General features: G+C 40.1%; 1 protein-coding gene across 3 annotated transcripts in view; it reads right to left on the reverse strand.

The window, feature by feature from the left end:
• Positions 1-5510: 5510 nt before the first annotated feature.
• The window catches only part of LPAR1 (lysophosphatidic acid receptor 1), a 135352-nt gene continuing 114645 nt past the window's right edge, over positions 5511-26217 (reverse strand). The window contains exon 4 of one of the 3 annotated variants that reach the window (XM_080669091.1): positions 5511-7976. In XM_080669091.1, coding sequence (XP_080525217.1) covers positions 7675-7976 — 302 coding nt within the window. In that variant the 3' untranslated portion in view covers positions 5511-7674. The remainder of the gene's footprint in view (positions 7977-26217) is intronic. The other 2 variants (XM_080669090.1, XM_080669092.1) reach the window with 2 other exon arrangements.

Below are 26217 nucleotides of genomic sequence, written 5' to 3' on the forward strand. Positions count from 1 at the left end.
TGGCTGGTGGGCATGGCTGGTGGGTGTGGCACAGTGATGGTTAATTTGCATATTACTCTTTTATTAGATAGGATGATGTTAGATGAAGCATTTTTGTAAATATCCTTTATTAAGTAGAGGAAAACCACTCTATTTTTAGTTTACTGAGGATTATTTATCATGAATGGGTTCTGGATTTTCTTAAATGCTTTTCTGCATCTATTGATATGTGTGGTTTTTCTTTTGGGGGGGCCTGTTGACATGATGGATTACATTAATTGTGGTTTTGGGTGTTTTTTTAATGTTTAAAAAACCTTGCATAGAACAGAGAAACCAAGATGGTGGCATAGGTAAGCACCTAAACTGCTGCCTCGCACAACAATTTCAAAACTACAACTAAAAGACAGAACGGACACCATCCAGAACCACAGAAAAGCTGGCTGAGTGAAAATTCTACAACTAGAAGGAAAGAGAAAAGCTCACAGAGAATTGGAGGTACGGCAAAGGGTCTTTGTGCGCGCAGAGAGGAAGGGCGGCTGAGAGCCTGGCTGACTTACTCTGGCGGAAGGGGGAAGGAAGCCCCCGACTGCACTGAACCCCATTTCGGACTGCACTGAACCCCAGTTCCAGGCGAGCCCCTGGGGACCCACGTTCTTACGGGGGAATCTGGACTCTCGGGCAGAGACTCGGGAGCCGGGGAAGGCTGAGGTCTGAAGGCGCGCGCGTGCCAGTGCGCACAAAGGCTGCGGAGGTTGCCACAGGCTTTCCCTAGTGGAAGGGAGTCAGAAGCTCCTGACTGCACTGAGCCCCAGTTCTGACTGCACTGAACCCCAGTTCCAGGCGAGCCCCTGGGGACCCACACTCTTGTGGGGGGAATCTGGACTCTCGGGCTGAGACTCAGGAGCCGGGGAAGGCAGAGGTCTGAAGGGGCGCGCGTGCGCGCAAGGGCAAGGCTGACAGGAAGCCAAGACTGTCTGCTCCGCCCTGAGACTCCACCCCATCCAAGCTGAGCACAGAGGCTATTTCAATTTGGCAAGTCTAATCCTATAAGGCTGTCTCCAGCACCGAACTTCTCCCAGCGTAGACACAGCTGATCCTTACAGCCAACTGGCCTGGAGGTCAATTCCTCCCAGTGATACCAACAACAATTAAGACTTAATTACAACAAGGCTGTACACACAGTCCACAAAGGGGTGCACCAAGAGTGTCCACCTCAGGTTAACTGGGGAGGCCGACACACTGGGCCATATAGGAAACCTAGCACACAAATCTACCCTACCAACTCAGGGAAGCAATGAAAATGCAGCGTCAAAGAAACAGATCACAAACGAAAGAAATGGAGGAAAACAAATGACTGGATATAGAATTCAAAACCACGGTTATAAGGCTTTTCAAGAATATCCTAGAAAAGGCCGATAAATATAACGAGACCCTCGAAGATATGAAAAAGGACCAACTAGAAATTAAACATACACTGACTGAAATAAAAAATATTATACAGGGACCCAAAAACAGACTAGAGGAACACAAGAATCAAGTCAAAGAATTGAAATACAAAGAAGCAAAAAACACTCAACCGAAAAAGAAAAAAAAAAATCCAAAAAGTTGAAGATAGTGTAAGAAGACTCTGGGACAACTTCAAGCGTACCAACATCAGAATTATGGGGGTGCCAGAAGAAGAGAGAGCAAGATACTGAAAACCTATTGGAAGAAATAATGACTGAAAACTTCCCCCACCTGGTGAAAGAAATAGACTTACAAGTCCAGGAAGCGCACAGAACCCCAAACAAAAGGAACCCAAAGTGGACCACACCAAGACACATCATAATTAAAATGCCAAGAGCAAAAGACAAAGAGAGAATATTAAAAGCAGCAAGAGAAAAACAGTTAATTACCTACAAGGGAGCACCCATACGACTGTCAGCTGACTTCTCAACAGAAACTATGCAGGCCAGACGGGAGTGGCAAGAAATTTTCAATGTGATGAATAGCAAGAACCTACAACCAAGATTACTCTACCCAGCAAAGCTATCATTCAGAATTGAAGGGCAGATAAAGAGCTTCACAGATAAGAAAAAGCTAAAGGAGTTCATCACCACCAAACCAGTATTATATGAAATGCTGAAAGGTATTCTTAAAGAAGAGGAAGAAGAAAAAAGGTAAAGATAAAAATTATGAACAACAAATACATATCTATCAACAAGTGAACCTAAAAATCAAGTTAATTAATAACCTGAGGAACAGAATAATCTGGTGAATATAATAGAATCAGGAGCATAGAAAGGGAGTGGGCTGATAATTCTCAGGGGGGAAGGGGTATGGGGGGGGTTCAGGAAGAGACTGGACAAAAATCATACACTTATGGATGAGGACAGTGGGGGGGAGGTAAGGGCAGAAGGTGGGGTGGGAACCGGGTGGAGGGGAGCTATGGGGGGGAAAAGGAGAAACAATTGTAATAATCTGAATAAAGATTTATTATAAAAAAAAACAACAACAACAAAAAAAAAACCTTGCATACCTGAAATAAATTCTTCTTGGTCGTGTATGCAATTCTTTCTATACATGTTTAGATTCACTTTGCTAATATTTTACTGAAGATTTTTCTATGTTCATGAAAAATATTGGCCTCTAGTTTTCTTTTCTTGTAATGTCTTTGTATGGTTTTAGTATTTAGGGTAATGCTGTTCTCATAGAATGATTATCAGTTTCTATTTTCTGAAAGATTGTAGAGAAATTATCTGGGCCAGAGTCTCTGTAAGGTTATTGATTATTGATTCAATTTCTTTAATAGCTCTAGCCAGTTTGGCTCAGTGGATAGAGCATCAGCCTGCAGACTGAAGGGTCCTGGGTTTTATTCTGATCAAGAGTGGACCAAAGGGTCCCGGGTTCCATTCCAGTCAAGGGTACGTTCCTTGGTTGTAGGGTCCTCCTTGGCCCAGCCCTGGTTGGGCCTTGTGTAGGAGGCAACCAATAGATGTGTTCTCTCACATTGATATTTCTGTCTTTCCCTCTCTCTTCCACTCTCTCTAAAAATCAATGGAAAAATACCCTCTATTGAGGATTTAAATTTTTATAAATAGTTATACACCTATTCAAATTGTCTGTTTCTTCTTGTGTGAGTTTTGGCAGATTGTCTTTCAAATAACTGGTCCATTTCACTTAGGTTATCAAATTTGTGAGCATAGGGTTGTTTATAGTATGCCTCCATTATCCTTTAATGTCCATGAGATCTACAGTGATGTCCCTTTTTTCATTTTTGATATTAGTAATCTGTGTCCTTTTTTTCTTAGTCTGGTTAGAGGCTCATCAATTTTATTGATCTTTTCAAATAACCAGCTTTAATTTTCATTGATCTTCTCTATTGATATTGTTTGTTTTTCAATTTTATTGATTTTTGCTTACTTTGGTTTTAATTGCTTTTCTTTTTCTAGTTTCATAACGTAAAAACTTAGATGACTGATTTTAGATCTTCCTTTTAATATACAAATCTACTGCTATAAATTTTCCTCTAATCACTACTTTCACTGCATCCCAAAAATCTTGATAAGTTATATATTCATCTTTATTTAGTTAACAATATTTTTAAATTACTCTTGAGATTTCTTCTTTTACCCCTATGTTACTTAGAAGTGCTTTATCTCCCAAGTATTTTGGGATTTTGCATCCAAACTCTCTTTTAACTAAAGGAACTTGAAAGACTGATAGCATCCAGTTATGGTGAAGATATAGATAAAAATGTTGTCATACATCATGATACTATAAACTGGTATAATATTTTTGGAATGATTTTTGGTATTCTCTACCAAAGTTAAAATTTTACGTGGATAGCCTGGCTGGGTGGCTCAGTCAGTGTTTGAGCCTCAATCTAGGAACTAGGTCAATGGTTCAATTCCCAGTCAGGGCATATACCCAGGTTTTGGGCTCCATCCCCACTCGGGCAGAAGGCAGCCGATTAATGATTTTCCCTCATCATTGATGTTTCTATCCCTCTCCCTCTCCCTTCCTCTCTGAAATCAATAAAGATGTATTTTTAAAATTTTTAAATGTATATGCATATTAGCATAACCAATGGACACGAACACTGGGGCGGTGGGGGCTTGTCCTGGGGGGTGGGAGTGGTCAGGGAGGGGTCAACTGAGGAGAAAGGAGACATGTAATATTTTAAACAATAATAAATAAATAAATAGGAGAAAGAAGGGGGAAACCGATGACTCACCAATCATGTAATGTTAAATGAATCTAGAAATTATGGTCTTACTATACAAAAAAAGGTAATACAGTAATCCCCTCTCATCCTTGGGAATGCGTTCCAAGTCCCCCAGGGAATGCCTGAAACCACAGCAAGCACCGAACCCTGTATGTACCGTGTTTTCTTTTACATACCTGCCTATGATAAAGTTTACTTCATAAATTAGGCACAGGAAGAGATTTACAACTAATAGAAAACAGAACAGTTGTAACAATATACTGTAATAAAAGTTACGTGAATGTGGTCTCTCTCTCTCAAAATATCGTATATCGTTCTTACCGTAATCTTCGTAACCTCAGCATACCACTTTTTTCTTACCTTATTAAGTCGAACGCTTTCACCTTTTCACTTGAAGCACATGACGGCTTCTCTTCGGCATATCCACAGCATCGCTACTCATGTGCTTGGGGGCCATTAAAAAGGAAAATAAGGGGGGCGCGAACACCATTACCACAAAACTGTGACCGTCCCTGTGATAACCAAGATGGCCACTGAGTAACCAGCGAGCAGAGTGTATCTCCACGCCCAACAGAGGGAGGATTCGCGTCCCTCGCGAGAGGAAGCGGGTCACGTGAGATTTCATCACTACTCAGAACAGCCTGCAATTGTAAAACTTCTGAGTTATTTCTGGATTTTTCCATTTAATATTTTCAGACCGTGGTTGATCACGGGGAACTGAAACCATGGAGAGCGAAACTGTGGATAAGAGGGGATTACTCTATGTGAGCGGTGGCTAATTTGGGAAGAAGAGGTCTAAGATACTTGATCTCTAAAAATCTTACATCCACCTGAATTTAAAGGTACAGAATTCGCTTCCAAGTACTCACTGAGACATTCATTTGAATAATCATTTTCTCTTTTTCCAACCTCTTAGCAATATGTTGAAAAGAACATCAATAATAAGTAACTGGAAGATACCTATCATTTTTATCTTGTTAGTTACTAAGTCTACAAGCATAAAGACTTTATAAACTCATAGTGAGAGTTTTCCATAAGCCATCATAAAGGTCTGATAAAATCAGAGTACAGTTACATTGTCCTAAGATGTTATCCCTCCTTTAATGCAACATAAACCACCATCTCTTGGACACGGGAAAGACTTATTCCTCAGGTTGAAAAAAAGCAGTTCTGAGCTGGGGAAGCATATGGATGTGGCTTCACCTCAGAATTCAGGAGCCCTGTGGCCGGGAAATAAAGGAGGTCACAAGCAGAAAGGCACCGTGCAATGCAAACCGCAGACTTGAACAAGAAAAATAGCACTGACCAGAACCACACATCAGCAAACACTGATTGAGAATGATTTATTAAGGTCCAATTAGTACGTTCTCAATTTCAAATAGTCCATAGCTCCTTCAGAATACATGCCCATGAGTGAAAGTCCAAGTTCATTTATTTCACTTCCAATATAAAACGCTCTGTGTATTGTATAAAGTATGTGCAAACACCTTTCTGCTAACTGGTTCCCCATATTCTTTTCACTTTGGGCACTTTACATGTCAGCCCTCTGCTTAAATGGTGACCATGCACTGACTTCCTCCTCCTTAGACAATCGTCTTCTTCTGGACATCTTTCTCTTAAACATACTCCCGACTTCCCCATACCTGCTTCATGACTGTGACTTTATTGGTTACTTATTACCACAAACTGGTGCGATTAAACAGGTATCCCCTAACATGGCAGCAGTCCATCTGGGGTGATTCTTAGAGAATACACAGTATCCAGTCACATGCTGACACTCAAACAATTTGCTACAGAAGGGTCCCAAGATATTTAATATGAAGATCCTTCATTCACTTGGCACGTTTGACTTCTTTGCGTTTTCTTGAATGCTACATTACAGTTGTGGCTACTAAGAGCTGAATAATTGGTCCCTCAAATAAAGTTTGGAATTGCTAGACATATGAATTAGGGTATCCTGGTTATTTGTGACAGTTGACTGTTTCTAGTCCATCTTACTATATAAAAAAGTCACTCTAAACTAACCATTGAACTTCCTTTGTAAAAAGGTAATTTAACTGGCTTTCCTCACAATTGTCACCCATGAGGTGCAAAGCAGGAAATCCCTTTTTATAAAAGGTATGAACATAAAAAGACAATTCACATTTAAAAAAAAATCCTTCATGGGAACATATCCTAAGTAAATAATCAATTATATGGAAAAAGTCTTATGTACACACATTTTTTGCAACATCATTTATAATAAAGAAAATTAAAAATAACCTAAGTAGTCAACAATATGGAAATGGTTAAATAAACTGAGTTGCATCCATTAAATGGAATATTATATAGCCATAAAAATTATGTCTTTGTAAAATTTTTAATGTCATAGGAAAATGTGGCAATTCTGTAGTGGAAAAAAAAAACCTGATTATAAAATTGTTTACAGTATGATCCCAATGATATAAAAAGGTATATAATATACATATAGGCATACACGGGGGGAAAAGCTGTTAACGGTGGTTACTTCTGGATTGTGATATTTATTATCAGTAATTATTTTTTGTTTTATACATTTCTGCATTTTTCAAGTTTCCTATAATGACTATTTATTATTTCATAATACAGAAAAACACAGGCTATTTAAAAATCATTCTGATGTATTAATAATTAGAATGTACTTGGGTATTATAAATATGTGGGAACAATATTACTGAGCTTCATCTTCTAGAACATTTTTAGAGGACATATTATTTCGGTAACAAACTTACAACCCATTTTTTTAATATGTGTTACAACACTTTAATAAAAAGGTAATGTGATTAGAGCATTGTTTGTTTCATAACCTAAACAAATACTGGCTTTGACATCTAGGTTCTCCTATTTCCTAGAAGATTTAAAATTAATACCCTTTTATCTTTTTAAGTAAGACATACTGCATACATATATTACATGCATGCTTTCTAAAAAAAAAATAAGCCTAATTTATAGTTTTCCTACATGTGGAAAAAAGTGAAGTTACGGTAGTTTAAAAAGTCTCTAATCTTATCCATCACAAGCATACTGATAGGCATAAACATGTTTATTAAATGAAATGTATCCTTTAAAAATAAAAAAGGGAAGCCTGCAGGTAAATGAAGTTGTGGATTCTATTAGTCAGCATTTATTCTGACTTGCACCAAACCACACAAAATCTTTTGAAGTCTAGTTAGTGTCATCTCTCTAAAGGGACACTCCAGAGTCTATTTACGAATTCCATTATAAGAGCTCCACTGTCTACTTTCAAAGGGAATGGGGATCCAGATGAGGGTTGTCACATAAGCTAATTTTCAACATATATCAAGTCTTGTTGGGTCTAGGAACAAATACTGCCGTTGGTTAGTGTTTAAGTACATGAGTTTGTTTTTCCTCTCTCTCTCTCACACCCCACACCTTGCCCAGGCATTTGGGTAGGGGAGGCTCTTCATCCCTCAATAGATGATGCTGGCTTCTCCTCTTCGTTTCCCTTTCTAAACCACGGAGTGGTCATTGCTGTGAACTCCAGCCAAGATGGTGTGGTTGAGGGAGGAAGCTGAGCGGTCGGAGCCTTCCGTGGGGCCACTGGTGTTCTCACTGCGCTGGCAGCAGAGGATCTGTCTGAAGGTGGCACTCATCTCCTTGTCGCGGTAGGAGTAGATGATTGGGTTCATGGCAGAGTTGAACTCAGCAAGCAGAAGGAAGAATTTCTCATAGGCCAGAACATCACACTGTGGACAGCACACATCGAGAAGTAACAAGACCAGTCCAGGGGTCCAGCAGATAATAAAGGCACCTATAAGGACAGAGAAAGGGGTGGGGAGGATTTAAAAAAGAGAGGACAAATATAATTATGAAGCCAGCAACCATAAGGTGGAATAATTCCCGTTCAGTATAACAATACTGAGATTCAAAATCACCAGATCACCTCTTGAAATAAAATGTTCATATTGTGAAATAATCAGAAAAAAAATAATGATGATAAAATAATCAATTTAATAAAACCTCATTAATTCAGACCTTACTAAGATTGAGTATTTATGAGACATTGGTGATGATTACTTTGAGCAAAGCATAGAGTTGCTAAGCAACTGAGACATGAAAATCTTCATTCAGGATACACACTTTGATGCTTATAGAGGTATGGATTTTAATCGCATAAGATTGTTTTTAGGCAAAAGTTAAGCCCTATGACAAATGTCCTTTAATATTTAGTTAAGGCACAGTTTCTGAATTCAGGTTGATTGGGCTCAAATCCTTGTTTTGTTGTTTTATAAACTGGGTAAACTTAGGCAAATTACTTTTCATATCACAGTGTTCTCATCTGAAAAAAAATAAATGGTTATATTTTCCTCATTAGGTTTGTCGTTTGTTGTAAAGAGTAAATGGGTGCTCACCATTGATATTTTCCATTGATTTTTAGGGAGAGTGGGAGAGAGAGGGAAAGACACAGAGAAATATGGATGTGAGAGAAACACGTTGTTTGGTTGCCTCCTACATAAGCCCCGACTAGAGTCCGGGCCGGGGAGAAGCCTCCAAAAGAGGTACGTGCCCTTGACGGGAATTGAACCCAGGACCCTTTGGTCCACAGGCTGATGCTCTATCCACTGAGCCTAACAGGCTAGGGCTGTTTGATTTTATTTTTATTCAACAGCCACTTAATGGTGCTTTTCCATAGGCTTTATAAATATTAGCTTATTTAATCTGCACAATACCATATGAGATAGCAGGTATTCTCCCATCATGCAGATGAAAAAACTGAGACCCAAAAAGTTAAGTAACTTGCTCAAGGCCATGGTATTAGAAAGTGGCAGACAGAAAATCGACACCAGAGTTTCTGCTTTTAGAGGCTGGATCCAGAGTCCACACTCCAGAAAATATGGTTGTACTCCCACTTCTTGAAATTAATAAAATTAAATATTTTAAACCAAAGGTTAGGTTTTAGACGTCTGACAAATTTAGACCAATGATGTTTTCTTTCTTCCCCAACTACTCTGAATCATTAAGATTTTACAATAAAAGGAAGAATGGAAAGTTTATATTCTTAATTCCAGCTTATTTAGTTCCTGAGATCACTCATTTGGCTCCCAGGGAAAATAAAAGTGGTGAAAGAGCATTAAAATCTACCACTGTGTTACTCCAGGATGATCTGGGATCCTCAGCGAGGAGAACATGCGCCAATAAAACCAGTGGGCACTATCATGTCCCATTACGTCTCACCCCATATGCATCAAGCCATACAATGTGTAGATAGCAAATAGTGATGATCCCAGGCGAGCTTTTGAATCTTTAGATTTAAATGGTACTGGCCTAGGTGGACACAGACTTGGACCAGCGTGGTGGATTTGGACTAGCCTCAAGGAATGAGCTTCACAAAATGTAAACAAACAAGATTTCGTCTCCAAACAGCCCAGTTTTTTTGGATGTGAGCTTTCCTTTTTGAATCTTTTCAACAGAGAAATGAAAATAAAGGAGAAAAGTACCCCCACAAAGCTCTCTGTTTTAAAACACGAATGTGTATTGGTTTTAAACTGCCATTCACTTTGAAGACTGTCCAAGGTATTTCACTTTCTAATAAATACAATACCTTAGGCTTTCCTTAGAGAGAGAAAAAATATTTCAAACACCAGGAGATAATAGCCAAGAAGCTATTTGAACTTCAAGTAAAAATGTTAATAAAGCATTTATTCCAAGTCCTTGAATTTCCTTGCTTGAAAATCATTTAGAAAGCTAAACATAAAGGAAAATGAAAGGAATGCCTCTGGAGTTTCAGAAATAATGCATTATTCATTGAGAAACCAGGAAGGGCATTATTCTCGGGGTGGAAAATGCCTGGATGGAAATGCATGGTGCCATTATTTCATTTACTTGGAAACTGAAAACATGCAAACTCTTCATGAATGGAACAGCATTCTTTCAAGTTTTCTCTCCCCTTCCCTTCATCAAAGCTCTGATTGAACTCTAATTCAGAGCTCGATTAGATACCAGCAACATGGATCTCAATAGATTTATTTTATTTTAAATAAAATGATCTTTTGCTCCTTCCAGGCAGTAGAAGGGGACTTCTTATTCTCATGGACTTGCTCAAACTGTGTGACTTTGTTCAAAACTGAGAAAAGTCAAATACAGTCATTTGTTGTTTATAATTTCTTCTAATTCCTAAATTCAAGAAGAGCAAGATTTTTTTAATAAAGCTATGGTCCCATAAACTAGTCTGATAGACCTAACTTTTAACCCCCCCCCCCCAAAAAAAAAAGAAACACACACACACACACACAAAAAAAAAAACACACAAAAAGAAAATGCAAGGAGCCTTGAAGATTGGGAAACACCATGGCCTGACACAGGTGCTAATATATGTGGACGCTTCATTGAGGAACTCCAAGTCTTCTTCCCTTCTTCTCACTGAAAATAAATGTTTTTAGTGCTATGATTAGGCCCAACCACACAGTCCCAACACTGCATTTGGATCTTCAAGACTTGATTGAGTAATTTAAGGGACTCACAGTCCAGGCCTCAAAAATCAACATTTAAAACCAATCATACAAGTTTTCCCTTCTGTTTCAGAGAGGTGCCACGGACCAAATTGACCAAAAGATGATGATGGACTACATAAGTGGAAAATGGGGCCTGGAAACTTACAAGGTGATTAGGCTTCTAAACAATCATGAGTGGAAATTAAGAATTGTTTGCCCTGACTTGTTTGGCTCAGTGGATAGAGCGTCGGCCTGTGGACTGAAGGGTCCCAGGTTCGATTCCAGTCAAGGGCATGTACTTTGGTTGTGGGCACATCCCCAGTAGGGGGTGTGCAGGAGGCAGCTGATCGATGTTTCTCTCTCATCGATGTTTCTAACTCTCTATCCCTCTCCCTTCCTATCTGTAAAAAATCAATAAAATATATTTTAAAAAAAAAAGAATTAAGTTTGTTCAAATTTACCAACAAGCTTCTACAAACAAAAGCTACACCCAAATCCCTTTAGTAATAAGTAGCTAATCATAATTCAATCTGGTCATAGTACATTGTGGACCCTATCAAGATATAATCTGTAGAAACTCAAGTATATACCTATAAGTCAGGTTGATAAAAATAAAAAGAATCTCTATCTCCACATCTGTAAAGAGGAGAAGTACTAGGCCCCTGTCTACTCCACAGGGTATGATGAGGATCAAATTGAGATCAAACACATAAAAGCTCTCTATACCCTGCACATCTATCTGACTACATGACCTACAGGGTGGGTGGTATCATGTGTAAAGGCTGTTAGAGCACAGTACCAGGGCAGAGTTACTTCAGGGAAGAACATGGAAACATGTTCTGGACCATGAAGACCTGGCATTTAAAAAAAGCTCTGATGTAACACCATCCTAATTATAAGAGATTGCTAGGACTTGCAATTGGATGTGAGCAGGATAACAAGAAGGAAAAGAGAGGAAACACAGAGAAGCCCTGAGTCATTTCAGAGGTTCTCATGAGTCAACTCAATACCTACCAAGATGGAAAATAAAATAATTCGGTACTCCAAAGAAATAGTGCTGTATTTCCAGAACATTTCTGATGAAGGGTTCCCCACAGAGCAAGGAATGGCATAAAACCAAGAAATGGTATGTAACAGTATGAAAGTACGAGGAAGCACATGTAGTTTATGGTTACTTATTGTAAAGTCAGAAGCAGAAGTGGCAACAGATAAGATCTCCAAGGTCATGAAGACCTTGTATATGGCCTGGCTAAGACATTTGAAATTTTTCTAGTCTATCATTGATTCTCACCCCTACCCACACACTATAATAGCCTGTCGAGCTTATAAGAAATAATGATCTTCATCTACCCATCCTCCTATGAGATTTAAATTTCATTGGCCTCACTGGTTAGAGTCTCATTTAATATACAACACTGGATGAACAAAATGATCTGGATAAAAATAAAGGCAAAAAACATCAGATGTTTCCAAATTCCAGAGGAGCTTAAACTGGGGCAATGACAATGAGGAAAGAGAGGAATTGAAGGATTAGAAAAATATTTCGGAGATGGACTGCCTGAAATGGATAAGAAATATTTGAGAGTCTGATGACTCCTAGATTATCCATTTGGGTGAGGGAAGAATGGTGCTACCTTTCCCTGAAGGAAGAAACACAGCAGAAAGGGTTGGTGTTTTGGTGAGGTGAGGTGAGGTGAGGTGAGGTGAGGTGAGGTGAGGTGAGGTGAGGTGAGGTGAGGTAAGGTGAGGTGAACAGAGATGATGACCTCATTTTTATCTATCTTTAGTTTGAGGTACCTGCAAGACTTCAAGTGGAGATGCCTTAAAGACATTGTGATAGGCTGATGGCAAATGGAATCCCAGGAAACTGTCTCTTAGTGTGCTGAACAAGAGTAGTTACAACATTCTGCATGATTTGCCAATAGTAACATGGGGTGAAGAATATTCAAAAAATATCTGTGGGATGGAATAAATATCAGAAGTTGCCTTTCCTAGAGCAAGCTTCATTCTTTTCTTACACATCTGTGCAATTGCTCTGTGAGGGCCCCAATGCCCACAAAGATGGAAGGAGAGGCGCTGGAATGTAGATGCAAAAAGCAGGGAGGAAGGAGGCTATTTGGGACCAACAGGTCACGGCTGCAGAACCAGATCATATTACCACACCTTCTCTCACATCTACACACCCTCATCAGCTAAATAATGCTTACCATCTGGTCTCACAATTGCAGTCTTTTTCTAGAGTGCCTTTTTCCTAACGAGTTGTTCTTCACTTACATAAGGAACATAAAAACCAATGGTGAAGAGACAAAGTGTTTTTGACAGAGAAAACCTCTAGAGAGAGAGCCCAAGATTGTTGATGAAAAAAGCAGAAAGCATTTCCAGTATAGCTGGCAAATTGGGTTTTTTTTTGTTTGTGTTTTTTCTTTTAAAATCAGACAGCCCACAGATCTAAAACAAGGTAAATCAATTCTGCACAGTGCTGTGTCCAAGTTAATCTCTCCTTGACCTCGCTCTTCAAATGAGCATCCCAGAAACAGGCTGCCCTATCTTAGTGTCTTGGCGTAGAGACAAACGGGGAAATAAGTGTTCAAATACCTAAACAAATGTTTATTTTGTCACTAAATTGTGTATTTCTTCAGGGCAGCATCTTGGTATCCCAGAATCCAATCTAACTTTAGTTCATTTTTCTAGTTATATTGTGATTTCTGCTATTAGGTTACACCTGTAAGACTTGACTAGCTAGGAAATCCTTCTAAATTATATATCTTGAAAGAGGCTATCCTATCTAATAAAAGAGTAATATGCAAATTGACCGTCACTCCAACACACAAGATGGCCACCCCCATGTGGTCAAAGATGGCCACCACAAGATGGCTGGCAGGGGAGGGCAGTTGGGGGTGACCAGGCTGGCAGGGGAGAGAAGTTAGGGGTGACCCGGCCAGCAGGGGAAGGCAGTTGTGGGCGACCAGGCCTGCAGGGGAGGACAGTTAAGGGTGACCAGGCTAAATAATGCTTACCAAACATAAAACCAAATGCTTAACAAAACCAAAACATGTTAAGCCATGTAAAGATGGGTCACTGCCTCTGCCCTTCATCCACAGATGCCTTCTAATGTGTAGCAAAATTCCAAACAGCCGGTAGCAACCAGGCGTGCAGGGGAGGGCAGTTGGGGGCGACCAGGCTGATAAGGGAGGGCAGTTAGGGGTGACCAGGCTGGCAGGAGAGGGCAGTTAGGAGCAATCGGGCCAGCAGGGGAGCAGTTAGGTGTCAATCAGGCTGGCAGGAGAGTGGTTAGGGGGTGATCAGGCTGGCAGGCAGGCAGGCGAGCAGTTGGGAGCCAGCAGTCCTGGATTGTGAGAGAGATGGCAGTCGGACATCCCTCGAGGGGTCCCAGATTGGAGAGGGTGAAGGCTGGGCTGAGAGACACCACCAACCCCACCCCCATGCATGAATTTCATGCACCGGGCCCCTCTATGTTAGATAATAGATCATATATTTTTAAAAAAGCTTATTCCTATAAATGGTCACCGCAATGAAAATATATGTGAATGATTTTTTGAGATTAAAGTTTTTTTCTAAAAGAGTAACCTAGATTGATTGTAAAATCTGTTTCCTAGAACATTGAGAATATAAAAGTAATGCAACTCCACAGTAAGTCATTTATCTCCTAATACCAATTTTACTTCATTTAATTTAGTGCCCAATACTTCCACTTTTTCATGGTCATAGTAAATGTTTCATACATTTAAAGTTTCATGACTTGATTCACTGTGTGATATACACTAGTGTTTCCACCACTCACTCCTGATAGCAACATTTATCTTTTAGAGAAGGGCATTAACACAGATCTCCAAAGCAGAGTAGAACATTCAGTATCTCTTTTAATATTCCTGGGTGCAAGTTTCAGCACCCTAATGCTGTCCTGATCACAAGGCTGGCCTTTCTATACAGAGGAGAATGCCTTCTGGCATTTTGTACTCTCCTTCACATTAAGCAATGAGTACCATACACATACCTGCTCCGTATCCTATTGCAGACTCCGAGTCTCATCCTGCAACAGTACACTGAAAAGCATGTGCTGCCGTGGCTTGCTTGCTAGCACTGCCACTTACAGAAGAACATCTGTGCTTGAAAACAGCCGGTAGAAACCACTTCTCCATGGCTACAGCTCTAGCCAAGTGAGCAATACCTTTTATCTGCCTATTGCAACAGGCTCCTAACCAATTCCTCTTCCTCCATGCTTCTTCCCTAAAGTCCAGCTTGCATAGTACAGCCTGAATGATTTTTCAAAAGCATAAGTCAGTTCACATTACATCACTCTCCTGTTTAAAATCCTACAAAGGCTTCCTATTTGAAATCCTTTCCATGGTCCATAATGCCCTACACGCTGGCCCCTGACAGACTCTTCAATCTTATCTTTTCCCACTTACCCCCATTCACTAGGTTCTAACCACATACACCAAGTAAGTTCATGTCTGTCTCAGGACATTTGCATTTATGGTTCCTTCACCTAGGAATACTCTTTCATTTCTTTTCCTTTTTTTCAGAAAGGTAGAATCATTTATTTCATTTTAACTTAGATGACCTAAGATCACATCATTTTAGTCTGAATCACCAAATTCCAGCTCTGAAAGAAGTTATTATTCACACAGTGAAATTCACTTAAACCTAGTTGCCTGAGGCATATCTAATAATGGTTTTTATTAGTGCTCTTTTCTTTCTTTTTAAAAATAATTTTTTATTGTTGAAAGTATTACATATGTCTCCCTTTTTCCCCCATTGACCCCCTCCAGCCCGCCCCTGCCCCACCCACCCACCCCAGACCTTTAGACCTTGTATGCACATATGCATAACCCATGGACACAGGAATACTCTTTATATAGATCTGCATATCTACTTTGCTTACTGCAAAATCTATCCCTGACTACTGTAACTGAAGTAGCACCCTCTCCCCCACTACATTATCCCATTTGATCATCTTCACATCCCTTATCTATGCCCCAAATTATCTTATTTATTGGTTTACATGTTTACGTTCTTTCTTCCTTCAGTGAGAAGGTCAGCTTCCTAAAGGCAGGGAAGTTATCTCTTTCAAGTCTGTATCTCTAGCATCTAGAACAGTGTCTTGCATACAGTGGACACTCAACGTATCTTCTGCTAATTGAGCTGGCAAGTCACACCTAACTGCCTAATAGGAGAAAAAATAATCAGTAGAAAAGTAATTCAATTCTGTTTAGAAAACAAACATTGCAAGGCCTTTGAATGAGTCCTCAAGGCATCCAGAGAAGCATGAGGTGGACCCCCTGGGCAAAAGTCTTGATAAATATGCATTTGTTACTGTAGCATAAGCTAGCCTATTGTTACTAATACTGATGGGGGTCAGATTATTTTTGGAAATACTGACCCGTGTCAGATTATCTTCGGAATCTATTGAGTTCTGGAGAACCAGCTTGGGGTCAGGAATGAAGACAGCTGTGGCATTAGTCAAGTTACTGCTATAGGAATAGTTCAGTAAGATGATGCTACCCTATCAGACCCTGGATTCTGCAGTCTCTGCCTGGAACAATCAATAACTGACCCAACAAACCTCTGTGTTAATCCCTCAAAATTCCAAGCTCCATGCATGGGGATCATACTGAGCATGGTTAAGTCTCAAATCCAGGCTCTAGTTATGAGAGAGTGGGGAGAGAGAATATATCCTACCCCCCAACATATAACAACTGACCACTTTTTAAACTATAAAGGACAGTCCTAATAATTTATCAGCAAAATCACCATCCACACATAATATTAAGTTTGAATATTCACAAGACTTTTTCAAGTGTCATACCTGCATTTTTTTTGCAGAGACTCAAATTGATGAGTTCTTTTTATATATTTATGTTCTGATAATTTGTAATACAGTTTACTTATTAACATATATAACTTATGAGAGGATGATAAGGATAATTCTCATTAATCTAATTTTCTTCCCAGATTGGTCTGTCAGCTGCTTTCCTTTCAGTGACTGAAGTCTAAATAATGGTATAAAGCTAATCCTGTTCATAGATATGCCTTTTTTTCCCAATAGAAAATTTGAAAAATACAGACAAATATAAATAGGCAATTTTAAAAGTCACACATAGTACTGCAGTCTAGAGACACTTTAGTAAAAGATTTTGCACTTTTAAAATGTTGCTTCTTTTAATTCCTAATGTGTGCCTTTTTTTCTGACTGCATATAAAATTAACATTGAAAGATGTATATTAGTGATGATGGGTAAGTGAGGATTAGGCAATCAGATTTTTTATTTTCAGGAACACGTTTTTGTTCTGATTGGTGTTTTTATATAGCAATGTGTCCTAATTTGATCAATACTTTATCCTCTTGAATGTGTGAAGATGTTAATTATAATTTATTTGAAGTTGCTTTGTGTTTCCTATACTACCTGTTTCCATGTAGGATGCTACATTACACACAAATGCAGGCGTGGGCATCATGTTTCAAAGAATCTGCCCCGTTTTATAGGAGACTTTCCTGAATAGAAGACTCCCTAAGAAGATAGGATAGTCAATTGCTACCAAAGGCAGCTTTTTCCTGTACCTAAAACATCCACAGATGCCTTCTAATGTGTAGGCAAAATTATATATTAGACAATCACGGGGGGAGTGGTGTGCCCTCTGAAAGTTATCTGTGACTAGAGAAAATGAAGTTGTGATAATGCTCAAATAATATAGAAGTAGCATGACCCTCTCATTAGCTCCAAATTCTATCAAGAGACAGCAAGCAAACTAAAGATGCTCTGAGTTATAGTATATCCTTACACAAACACACACACACACACACACACACACACACACACACACACACACTCACGCACTCCAATAGCAGTCAATGTTTTTCTGTGGTAGTGTATGACCCCAGAGGTCTCTGTGAGCATACAAAACAGGAAATGCTTGAAATTTACTTTCAACAAAACCAAAACATGTTAAGCCATGTTAAGATGGGTCACTGCCTCTTCCCTTCATCCCTAAACATGTTTCCTGATTTCTACCCAGTTTTGTCTTAGGGTGAACTAAAAAATCAGTGCTACCCCAAATGCCTATCAAAGCATTTTCTTATAGGTCCCTGCCATTTGCAAAGGAGATATATTTTAAACTTATAAAAATATAATTTATGCCCTAACGGGGTTGCTCAGTGGATAGAGCGTCAGCCTACGCACTCAAGGGTCCCAGGTTCGATTCCGGTCAAGGGAATGTACCTTGGTTGTGGGCACATCCCCAGTAGGGGGTGTGCAGGAGGCAGCTGATTGATGTTTCTCTCTCATCGATGTTTCTAACTCTCTATCATTCTCCCTTTCTCTCTGTGAAAAATCAATAAAATATATTTTAAAAATATATATATATAATTTATGTATATGCATATATATACACATATACTATATAAATGTATACACAGCATATGTACTATGTGTGTAATATAAAAGGTATAATGCCACTTACATAGAAAATAATTCACCATTCTCAAAATAGTTAAATCTGTTTAAATCACTCCTAAACCTAGTGATAGGTTGCCAACTTTTTTAAAAGCACATTTCCCCCTTATTTTAAAAATAACTCTTAAATCTCACAGAAAATCAATGTTGTCAACTTTAGACCAACATCATCTAACTCAGAGAATGATACTAAACTTATTGCATGACTGTGGTCCAGCTGTTTCCAAGGTGATTTGAATAATATTTATCCCTTTAAAAGGATAAATGAAATTCACCCCCAGAATTTTTCTCCAGCAAAGGTTCAACATAAACAGGGTTTTATAAGCAGTTTTGCAACATATTTAACTTTCAGCTGTGAATTAAGTTTGTCCGCAAATGATATAAGTCTAAACAAATACTACAATCCAGCTGAATATGCTCACAGAATATAGCTGATGACAGAATCTTGTGGATTTTATTCTTTGCAGTTCATGAACTACTGGCCCGGAGCAACAAGATATGTATTACTCAGGAGGCAAACTTCAAGGACAAAGAAATGTAATGGAAATTTCATTTCTAACTCATTTTCTTACTAACAAAAAGGGGAAAAAAATTTTTTTATTTAATCCAAAGCTAATTCTGAAAAATTTATAAAATAGTCCTGCAACCTAAAAATGTTTATTTTAAAAAATTGTATGTATATAAATCTGTGTGTCTGTGTACTTTTTAACATCCAAAGACATGAAAAGAAGAACAGCAGAAATTATAAATATGATCATTCTTTTTTGAGATTGGCTATGCCTCCAAATGTCCTGGAATGATATTTATGAAGCACAGATTCTTGGCAGAATAGGAGGGAGGTACAATCTGTTCTGCTATAATATGATAGCTGTGTGTATAAGATATTTCCTGTTATCAAAAACATTTATTAAAGAGTATTTTTTTAAGTTATAAAAGAAATTACTCAATTGGAAAGTGGGTATTTAAGCTACACAATTCCAGATTCAAAAGCATAAACATGTTTTTCTACATGAATTTCAATTATTTTAACTACAAGTTCAGAGTAAAATATTGGTTACTCAAAATTAACAATACTAAGACTAAATATCACAAAGCAAATTCTAACACCTAAATCTTGAAGAAAAGTCCATCAGTTCTAGAGCCATCAGAATAAGCTGCAACAATATCACTTCTGGGAATTTATCATCTATACTAGAGGCCCGGTGCACAAAATTCATGCATGGGGGTGTCCCTCAGCCCAGCCTGCACCCTCTCCAAAATGGGACCCCTCCAGGGATGTCTGACTGCCTGTTTAGGCCCGATCCTACCTACCAGGATCGGGCCTAACTGGGCAGTCAGACATCCCTCTCACAATCCAGGACTGCTGGCTCCCAAATGCTTGCCTGCCTGCCTTCCTGATTGCCCCTAACCGCTTCTGCCTGCCAGCCTGATCACCCCCTAACCACTCCCCTGCCAGCCAGATTGATGCCTAACTGCTCCCCTGCCAGCCTGTTTTCCCCTAACTGCCCTCCCCTGCAGGCCTGGTCCCCCCCAACTGCCCTCCCCTGCAGGCCTGGTCCCATGCAACGGCCCTCCCCTACAGGCCTGGTCCCCCCCAACTGCCCTCCCCTGTAGGCCTGGTCCCCCGCAACTGCTCTCCCCTGCAGGCCTGGGTCCCCCTTAACTGCCTTTCCCTGCAGGCCCGGTCGCCCCCAACTTCCCTCCTCTGCCGGCCTGGTCACCCCTAACTGCCCTCCCCTGCAGGCTTGATCGCCCCCAACTGCCCTCCCTTGCAGGCCTGGTCCTTCCCAACTGCCCTCCCTGCTGGCCATCTTGTGGTGGCCATCTTGTGTCCACATGGGGGCAGCCATCTTGTGTTTTGCAGTGATGATCAATTTGCATATTACTCTTTTATGAGATAGGATAGAGGCCTGGTGAATGGTTGGGGGCCGGCTGGTTTGCCCTGAAGGGTGTCCCAGATCAGGATGGGGGTTCCCTTGGGGCGTGGGGTGGCCTGGGCGAGGGGCCTGTGGTGGTTTGCAGGCCGGCCACGCCCCCCGGCAACCCAAGCGGAGGCCCTGGGATCTGGGATTTATTTATCTTCTATAATTAAAACTTTGTAGCCTTGAGTGGAGGCCATGGGCAGGCCAGGGCAGGCGGAAACCTTGGCTTCCTCCATCACCAGGGAAACCCAAGCCTCCTGCTCGCTCCGTGGCCGCCGCCATTTTTGTTGGGATTTATTTATCTTCTATAATTGATACTTTGTAGCTTTGAGCGGAGGCCAAGGCAGGCCAGGAAGCTTGGCTTCCTCCATCGCTGGGGGCAACCCAAGCCTCCTGCTCTCTCCAGCTCCGTGGCTGCCGCCATTTTTGTTGGGATTTATTTATCTTCTATAATTGAAACTTTGTAGCCTTGAGTGGAATCCAGGGCCAGCCAGGGTGTGCGGGAAGCTTGGCTTCCTCCATTGCCTGGGAAACCCAAGCCTCTTGCTCGCTCCGTGGCCACAGCCATCTTGGTTGGGTTAATTTGCATACTTGTTTCTGATTGGCTGGTGGGCGTCGCTTGTGGGTGTAGCAGAGGTACGGTCAATTTGCATATGACTCTTTTATTAGATAGGATATATAAAAGGCTAATATGTAAAGTGTCCCCTCGGGAGTTTGACCGGGAGACCGGGAGTTCGATCACTCGCTATGACATGTGCTGACCACCAGGGAGTGGTGTGGAATGAAGGAAAGCCCCGGCCAACAGCCAGCAGCTGGGGAAGGAAGGCCCCAGCCAGCAGCTGGAAGATCCCAATCAGCCCTGATCGCCAGCCAGGCCTAGGGACCCTATCTGTGTATGAATTTCATGCACCAGGCCTCTAGTATAGCTATATTCACACATAATACAATTACACATGTGCAAATAATTCTTTGTGGCATGATTTATTTTTAAAAACTCAAAATAATCTAGATAATCATAAGTAGAGAAAATAAACTTGCATTCATAAAGTGAAATCCTATTCAACTTTTTAAAGTTATTAAGATATGATCTCCAAGATATACTGCCAAGTAAGACAAACAAGATATACACAAATATATGTGTGTATATTATGCTTTCATGCCAAAAAAATGTGCACTCACAATCACAGATGCCCTATAATAGGCCCCAAATGAAGTTAATGATTTTAAAAATATTTAGAACATGAAATTATAAAAATGATACTTGAGTATTTTATTTGAACTTAAAATAGCAATTTGTATTTCTCTGTCAATCTTTTACTATAGAGCCAAGGCTTAAAATTTGAATATGGGTCTGCTAACTGGAGTTCTGCAAGATCTTCCAAAGAAAGCAACACCAATAAAGCATCACATACTACTTCCAAATTGGCTCCTAAAAAGTGGAGCCAGAACTTAAGATTCTTATAAAGCAACTGGAGTACAAAATGTTGCAGATTTTTTATGTATTTCCCCAAATTTATAGTTGTTCTTACCCGAAAATTTAAAGCAATTTCTTTTTGCAACTTGCCTTCGTTGGATATTTAAAAAGTATTCACCTTAGTTTTGCCAGAAATATTTTCTTGTTGTACTCATTTTTATTAGATAATGTAATGTTTTGCTAGTTGCGTCATTTTTCTAATAACCTGGCATAAACAGCTTTAGTAGCAAAAACAACTAATTCTTGGTAGCTGTCAGGAGCTAAATTATTTGGCCTTCAGGTTATAGTATACTAATCTTTTTACTTTCTTCTTAAATCCATCTAAGTCCATGAGTGTGTGCTATATGTCAGGTGCCATGCTAGGTACTGGAGACATAGTGAATCAAACAGAAAAAAAATCTCTCTGCTCACTGAGCTCAGGTTCTAGGAGGGTGTGAGACAAAACTAACAGAACAAATAAACAAAATTATCTTTTAGAAGGGGATGGTATTTGAAGACTAAGTGAGAGCACGTGTAGAGAGATGTTAGGGACTGATAAAGCAATCCAGGCAAGAGATAATAGTGGCTTTCAACATGAGAAGGTGGTGATAACAGATATATGATGATGGTAAAGCTGATATAATTTGCTAATAGATTGGTCATTGTGGGGAGAGAGGAATCAAGGAAACCTGGTAAGCAACTGACATAAAGGACTTAGAAACAAGGAGGTCATGGATGGCAGTTCAGTGCAGAAGAGAAGTCTGAGGAGTAAATTCAAGAGCAAACAGAAGACAACTCAACACCAAACAAACAATCCAATTAAAAAATGGGCAAAAGACGTGAATAGATGCTTCTTCAAAGAGGACACACAGATGGCCAACAGACATATGAAAAGATGCTCAACATTGCTAATCCTCAGAGAAATGCAAATTAAAACCACATAGAGATATCACCTCACACCTGTCAGAATGGCTATCGTCAAAAAAATCAACAAACAAGTGTTGGCAAGGATGGTTTAGTCTTTTGGTCACCAAATGAAATATTAGCAAGCGCTTTTGGCTTCAAAACTAAAGTTCACCAGTATTAAATACTAGAGGGAGGCCCAATGCACGAAATTCACGCAAGAGTAGGCCTTCCTATCTCCAGCTGCCGGCACCGGCTTCCCTCCGGCACCCAGGACCGGGGCTTCCCTCAGAGCCCCGTCTTCGTCCGGAAGGACGTCCGGTCTAATTAGCATATTATGCTTTTATTATTATAGACAATGTTCATATCTTAAAAAGAATAGCTAGCAGATTGGGGAAGATTCAAAATCTCCCTATTAATGACAGAATGAGTAATAAATCAATGGACACACACATATACTGTTGATAGAAGAATCATTTGACAATCTTTTTGGAGGGCAATTTAGCAAAATCTAAATTTAAAAGGTCCCCTTGTCCCTAAATTCACTTTAGTGATTAAGGAAACAGATGACAATATTCAGGCTTTATTTGCATGGGCACTCAAGAGGCTGGCTGGTGGGGAGAATAAGGACGGAGGTGCCTTAGGGATAACATTTCTTTTAATCTCCCAGGCTGTGTGATTTGGAGGATTTTAAGGGTATGTATTCATATTTTATAGGAGAAAAGAGACAGACCTGAGGTTACATGCTGTGTCTTTCCCTCAATAGTTGTTTGACATTGGACAAGTTATTCAATTTTGCTGAGCCTCACTATCCTGTCAAATGGGGATAAAATCTATGTTCAGAAAACTATCGTGAAGACTGAATGAGACACCATGGGTAAAATATAAAGCATAGGGCCACCTAATAGGCTTCCTTCATTTTTTTTTCTCTTTCCTCCTTCTTCAAGGAAAACCCAAGGAATAAATCTACAAGAAACATGAATAATATTGGTTCTCCCAGCTGAGAGATGTCAAACTAGGGAGCTGTACTCCCTGTTATGCTATTGCTCTGGTCACACAGTGACCACCAGGCTGTCCTTCCACCTGAGAAACTTCTGAAAATACCCACCAGCATTTCTTAGTGAACTCTCAGATTTCATGGTCTGTCCCTTTTTTGCTTTAAGTAGAAAATAAAATGAGCCTTTCCTTTTACTTTTTTAGTTTTAGACCCTATCTCATTTGCAAAAGGATTTGAGGTAAGAGACAAATTAATTACAAGTTTAAATGATCCTTGATTTTGCCTGGCTGGTGTGGCTCAGTGTTTGAGTGTCAACTTATGAACCAGGAGGTCACGGTTTGATTCCTGGTCAGGGCACATGCCAGGGTTGCAGGCTTGGTCCCCAACAGGGTCATGTAGGAGACAGCCGATGAATGATTCTCTCTCATCACTGATGTTTCTCTCTCTCTCTCTCTCACTCTCCCTTCCTCTCTGAAATGATCCTTGATTTTACTATGCAAAGGGAAGAAATTTCTAAAGAGGAATTGGCTGCCTCAGCCTGCTATATGTTGCTCTAGTGTTCTGAAAAGGGATGAAAGTCTTCCAGCTTTGGAGAGCCCAGGAACACAGTGGGGTGGTGCTGCTCTCCTCAGAGCATGCTCAGAGCTGTGGGGCAAGGGCAGGCGTAGCGGGTGGAGTTTCCGGGTAGCTTGCTCCAAGTTTCTCTGGCTCAGATGCTGGGGCATAGCCACTTGGCAGTGCGAGTCCCACGATGAAGAAAGGCAGAACGGAGCCCCACCAGCCAAGGTCTGAAATCTTCCTAGCTGGGAAACTGGATGAAACTGACTGGTTGTTCATAACAGGGCCCGACCCAATTGAGATATTTGAGGAAAACAGATAAGGCAGCTAGGGAAGTTCTGCAGGGAGTGGACACGGGCCTCACATTTGTTTTTCATAGGTTACAGCTCAGGAGGGGATGGTGGGGACTTTGTCAGGCAGCATAAGCCCCCAGTGGGGTGCTCAGTACTGAACACATTCCAGCCACCTCTGTGGGACTGGACCCCACCCTCCTGAAACAGCTGGGCTGCTGGGAAAGGGCCGGTGCTGAGAGAATCCCATTGCAGCCTAGTTTGGGCTAAAGAGGAAAACACACACACACACACACACACACACACAGAGAGAGAGAGAGAGAGAGAGAGAGAGAGAGAGAGAGAGAGAGAGAGAGAGAGAGAGAGAGAGATAAAACAAAAACTAATGTTCCTAAGACATGGAGTAGCAACAACACAGAACCAAATCCAGTCTGGAGGGGGTTGGTTTTTGCTTTGTAAGGAATGGGAAGGGGACCTTTGGACTACCCTGGACATTTCTCTTGCTTTTCTCACCACATTCACCCACACATTTTATATACATTTCTTAATCAAAGATCTTAATTAGATCAAGTTTACAGAGAGAAAAAAATTTTTTAGGGAAGATAAGAGCTGTGTTGATTCACTTGTTGTACTCATTTTAGTACACTTGTCTACCTTTAGTTCCAAGCTGTTAGTAAAATGTCTGTGTCCAATTTAGAGTGGAGAGAGAAATGGACTTTCTTGATTTTATCCAAAGATGTGATATTAATGAAGAGTTTCAATACTAATATGTACTTGAGTTATTTTACCACTTAAGATTTTAAACTCTGCTGATACTTTCTAGGGCTCTCATTTTTCAAAAATACTACAGGTAGTTTCCTTTTAATAAAGCTTTATATATTTTTTTAGATATCCATTATTTTTTCCAATCTTTTTTTTTAAGTTTTATGGATTTTTATTGAATTTATTGGGGTGACATTGGTTAATAAAATCATTCAGGTTTCAAGGTACAACTCAATAACGTCCTCTGCATACTGCAGTGTGTGCTCACCACCCAAAGTAAAAGTCTCTTCCTGACACCATTTACCCCCCGTTTGCCCTCTTCCACCATCGCCCATCTCCTCTCCCTAATCCCTTCACCTTTTTCACACAGTCTCCCAATCCCCCATCCCTCTGACAGCTATTTGTCTGTTCTATGTATCTATGCTTCTGTTTTTATTTTGTTTGTTCCATTATTTGTTTATGGATTCTGCATATGAGTGAAGTCATATGATATTTGTCTTTCTCTGACTGGCTTATTTCACTTAGCATAATACTCTCCAGGTCCATCCATGTTGTTGCAAATGGCAAGACTTCCTTCTTTTTTATGGTTGAGTAGTAGTCTGTTGTGTAAAATGTACCACAGCTTTTTTATCCAATCATCTACTGATGGGTACTTGGGCTGTTTTCAGATCTTGGCTATCTATAATAATAAAAGCATAATATGCTAATTAGACCAGACGTTCTTCCGGATGACCTTCCGGATGTAGCCGTGGCTGCAAGGGAAGCCCGGATCCCGGGTGCCAGAGGGAAGTCGGTGCGGCAGCCGGAGGAAGGAAGGCCTACACTTGCATGAATTTCATGCATCGGGCCTCTAGTTGTAAATAACAATGAGTGTACACAGGGGTGCATATATTCTTTCAAGTTAGTGTTTCAGGTTTCTCTAGATATATTCCCAGAAGTGGAATTGCTGAGTCAAAAGGCAGTTCCATTTTAAATATTTTGAGGAAACTTCATACTATTTCCCTATTTTTCCAGTCTTTTGTGGCTTTTTATTTTAAATGGCCCTCCTCTTTTTATATGCTTAAAGTATGTACATCAACCTCGACTGGAATTTCTCAATCTAGACAATAAGACATTTTGGACTGGATGTTGCTTTCTTGTGGGGAGGCTGGTTTTTCCACTGTGTATGTTTAACAGCATTCCTGCTTGTACCCCCTAGTCAT

The sequence above is a fragment of the Plecotus auritus genome, assembly GCF_963455305.1.
Source record: "Plecotus auritus genome assembly, chromosome: 5".
Classification (NCBI taxonomy): domain Eukaryota; kingdom Metazoa; phylum Chordata; class Mammalia; order Chiroptera; family Vespertilionidae; genus Plecotus; species Plecotus auritus.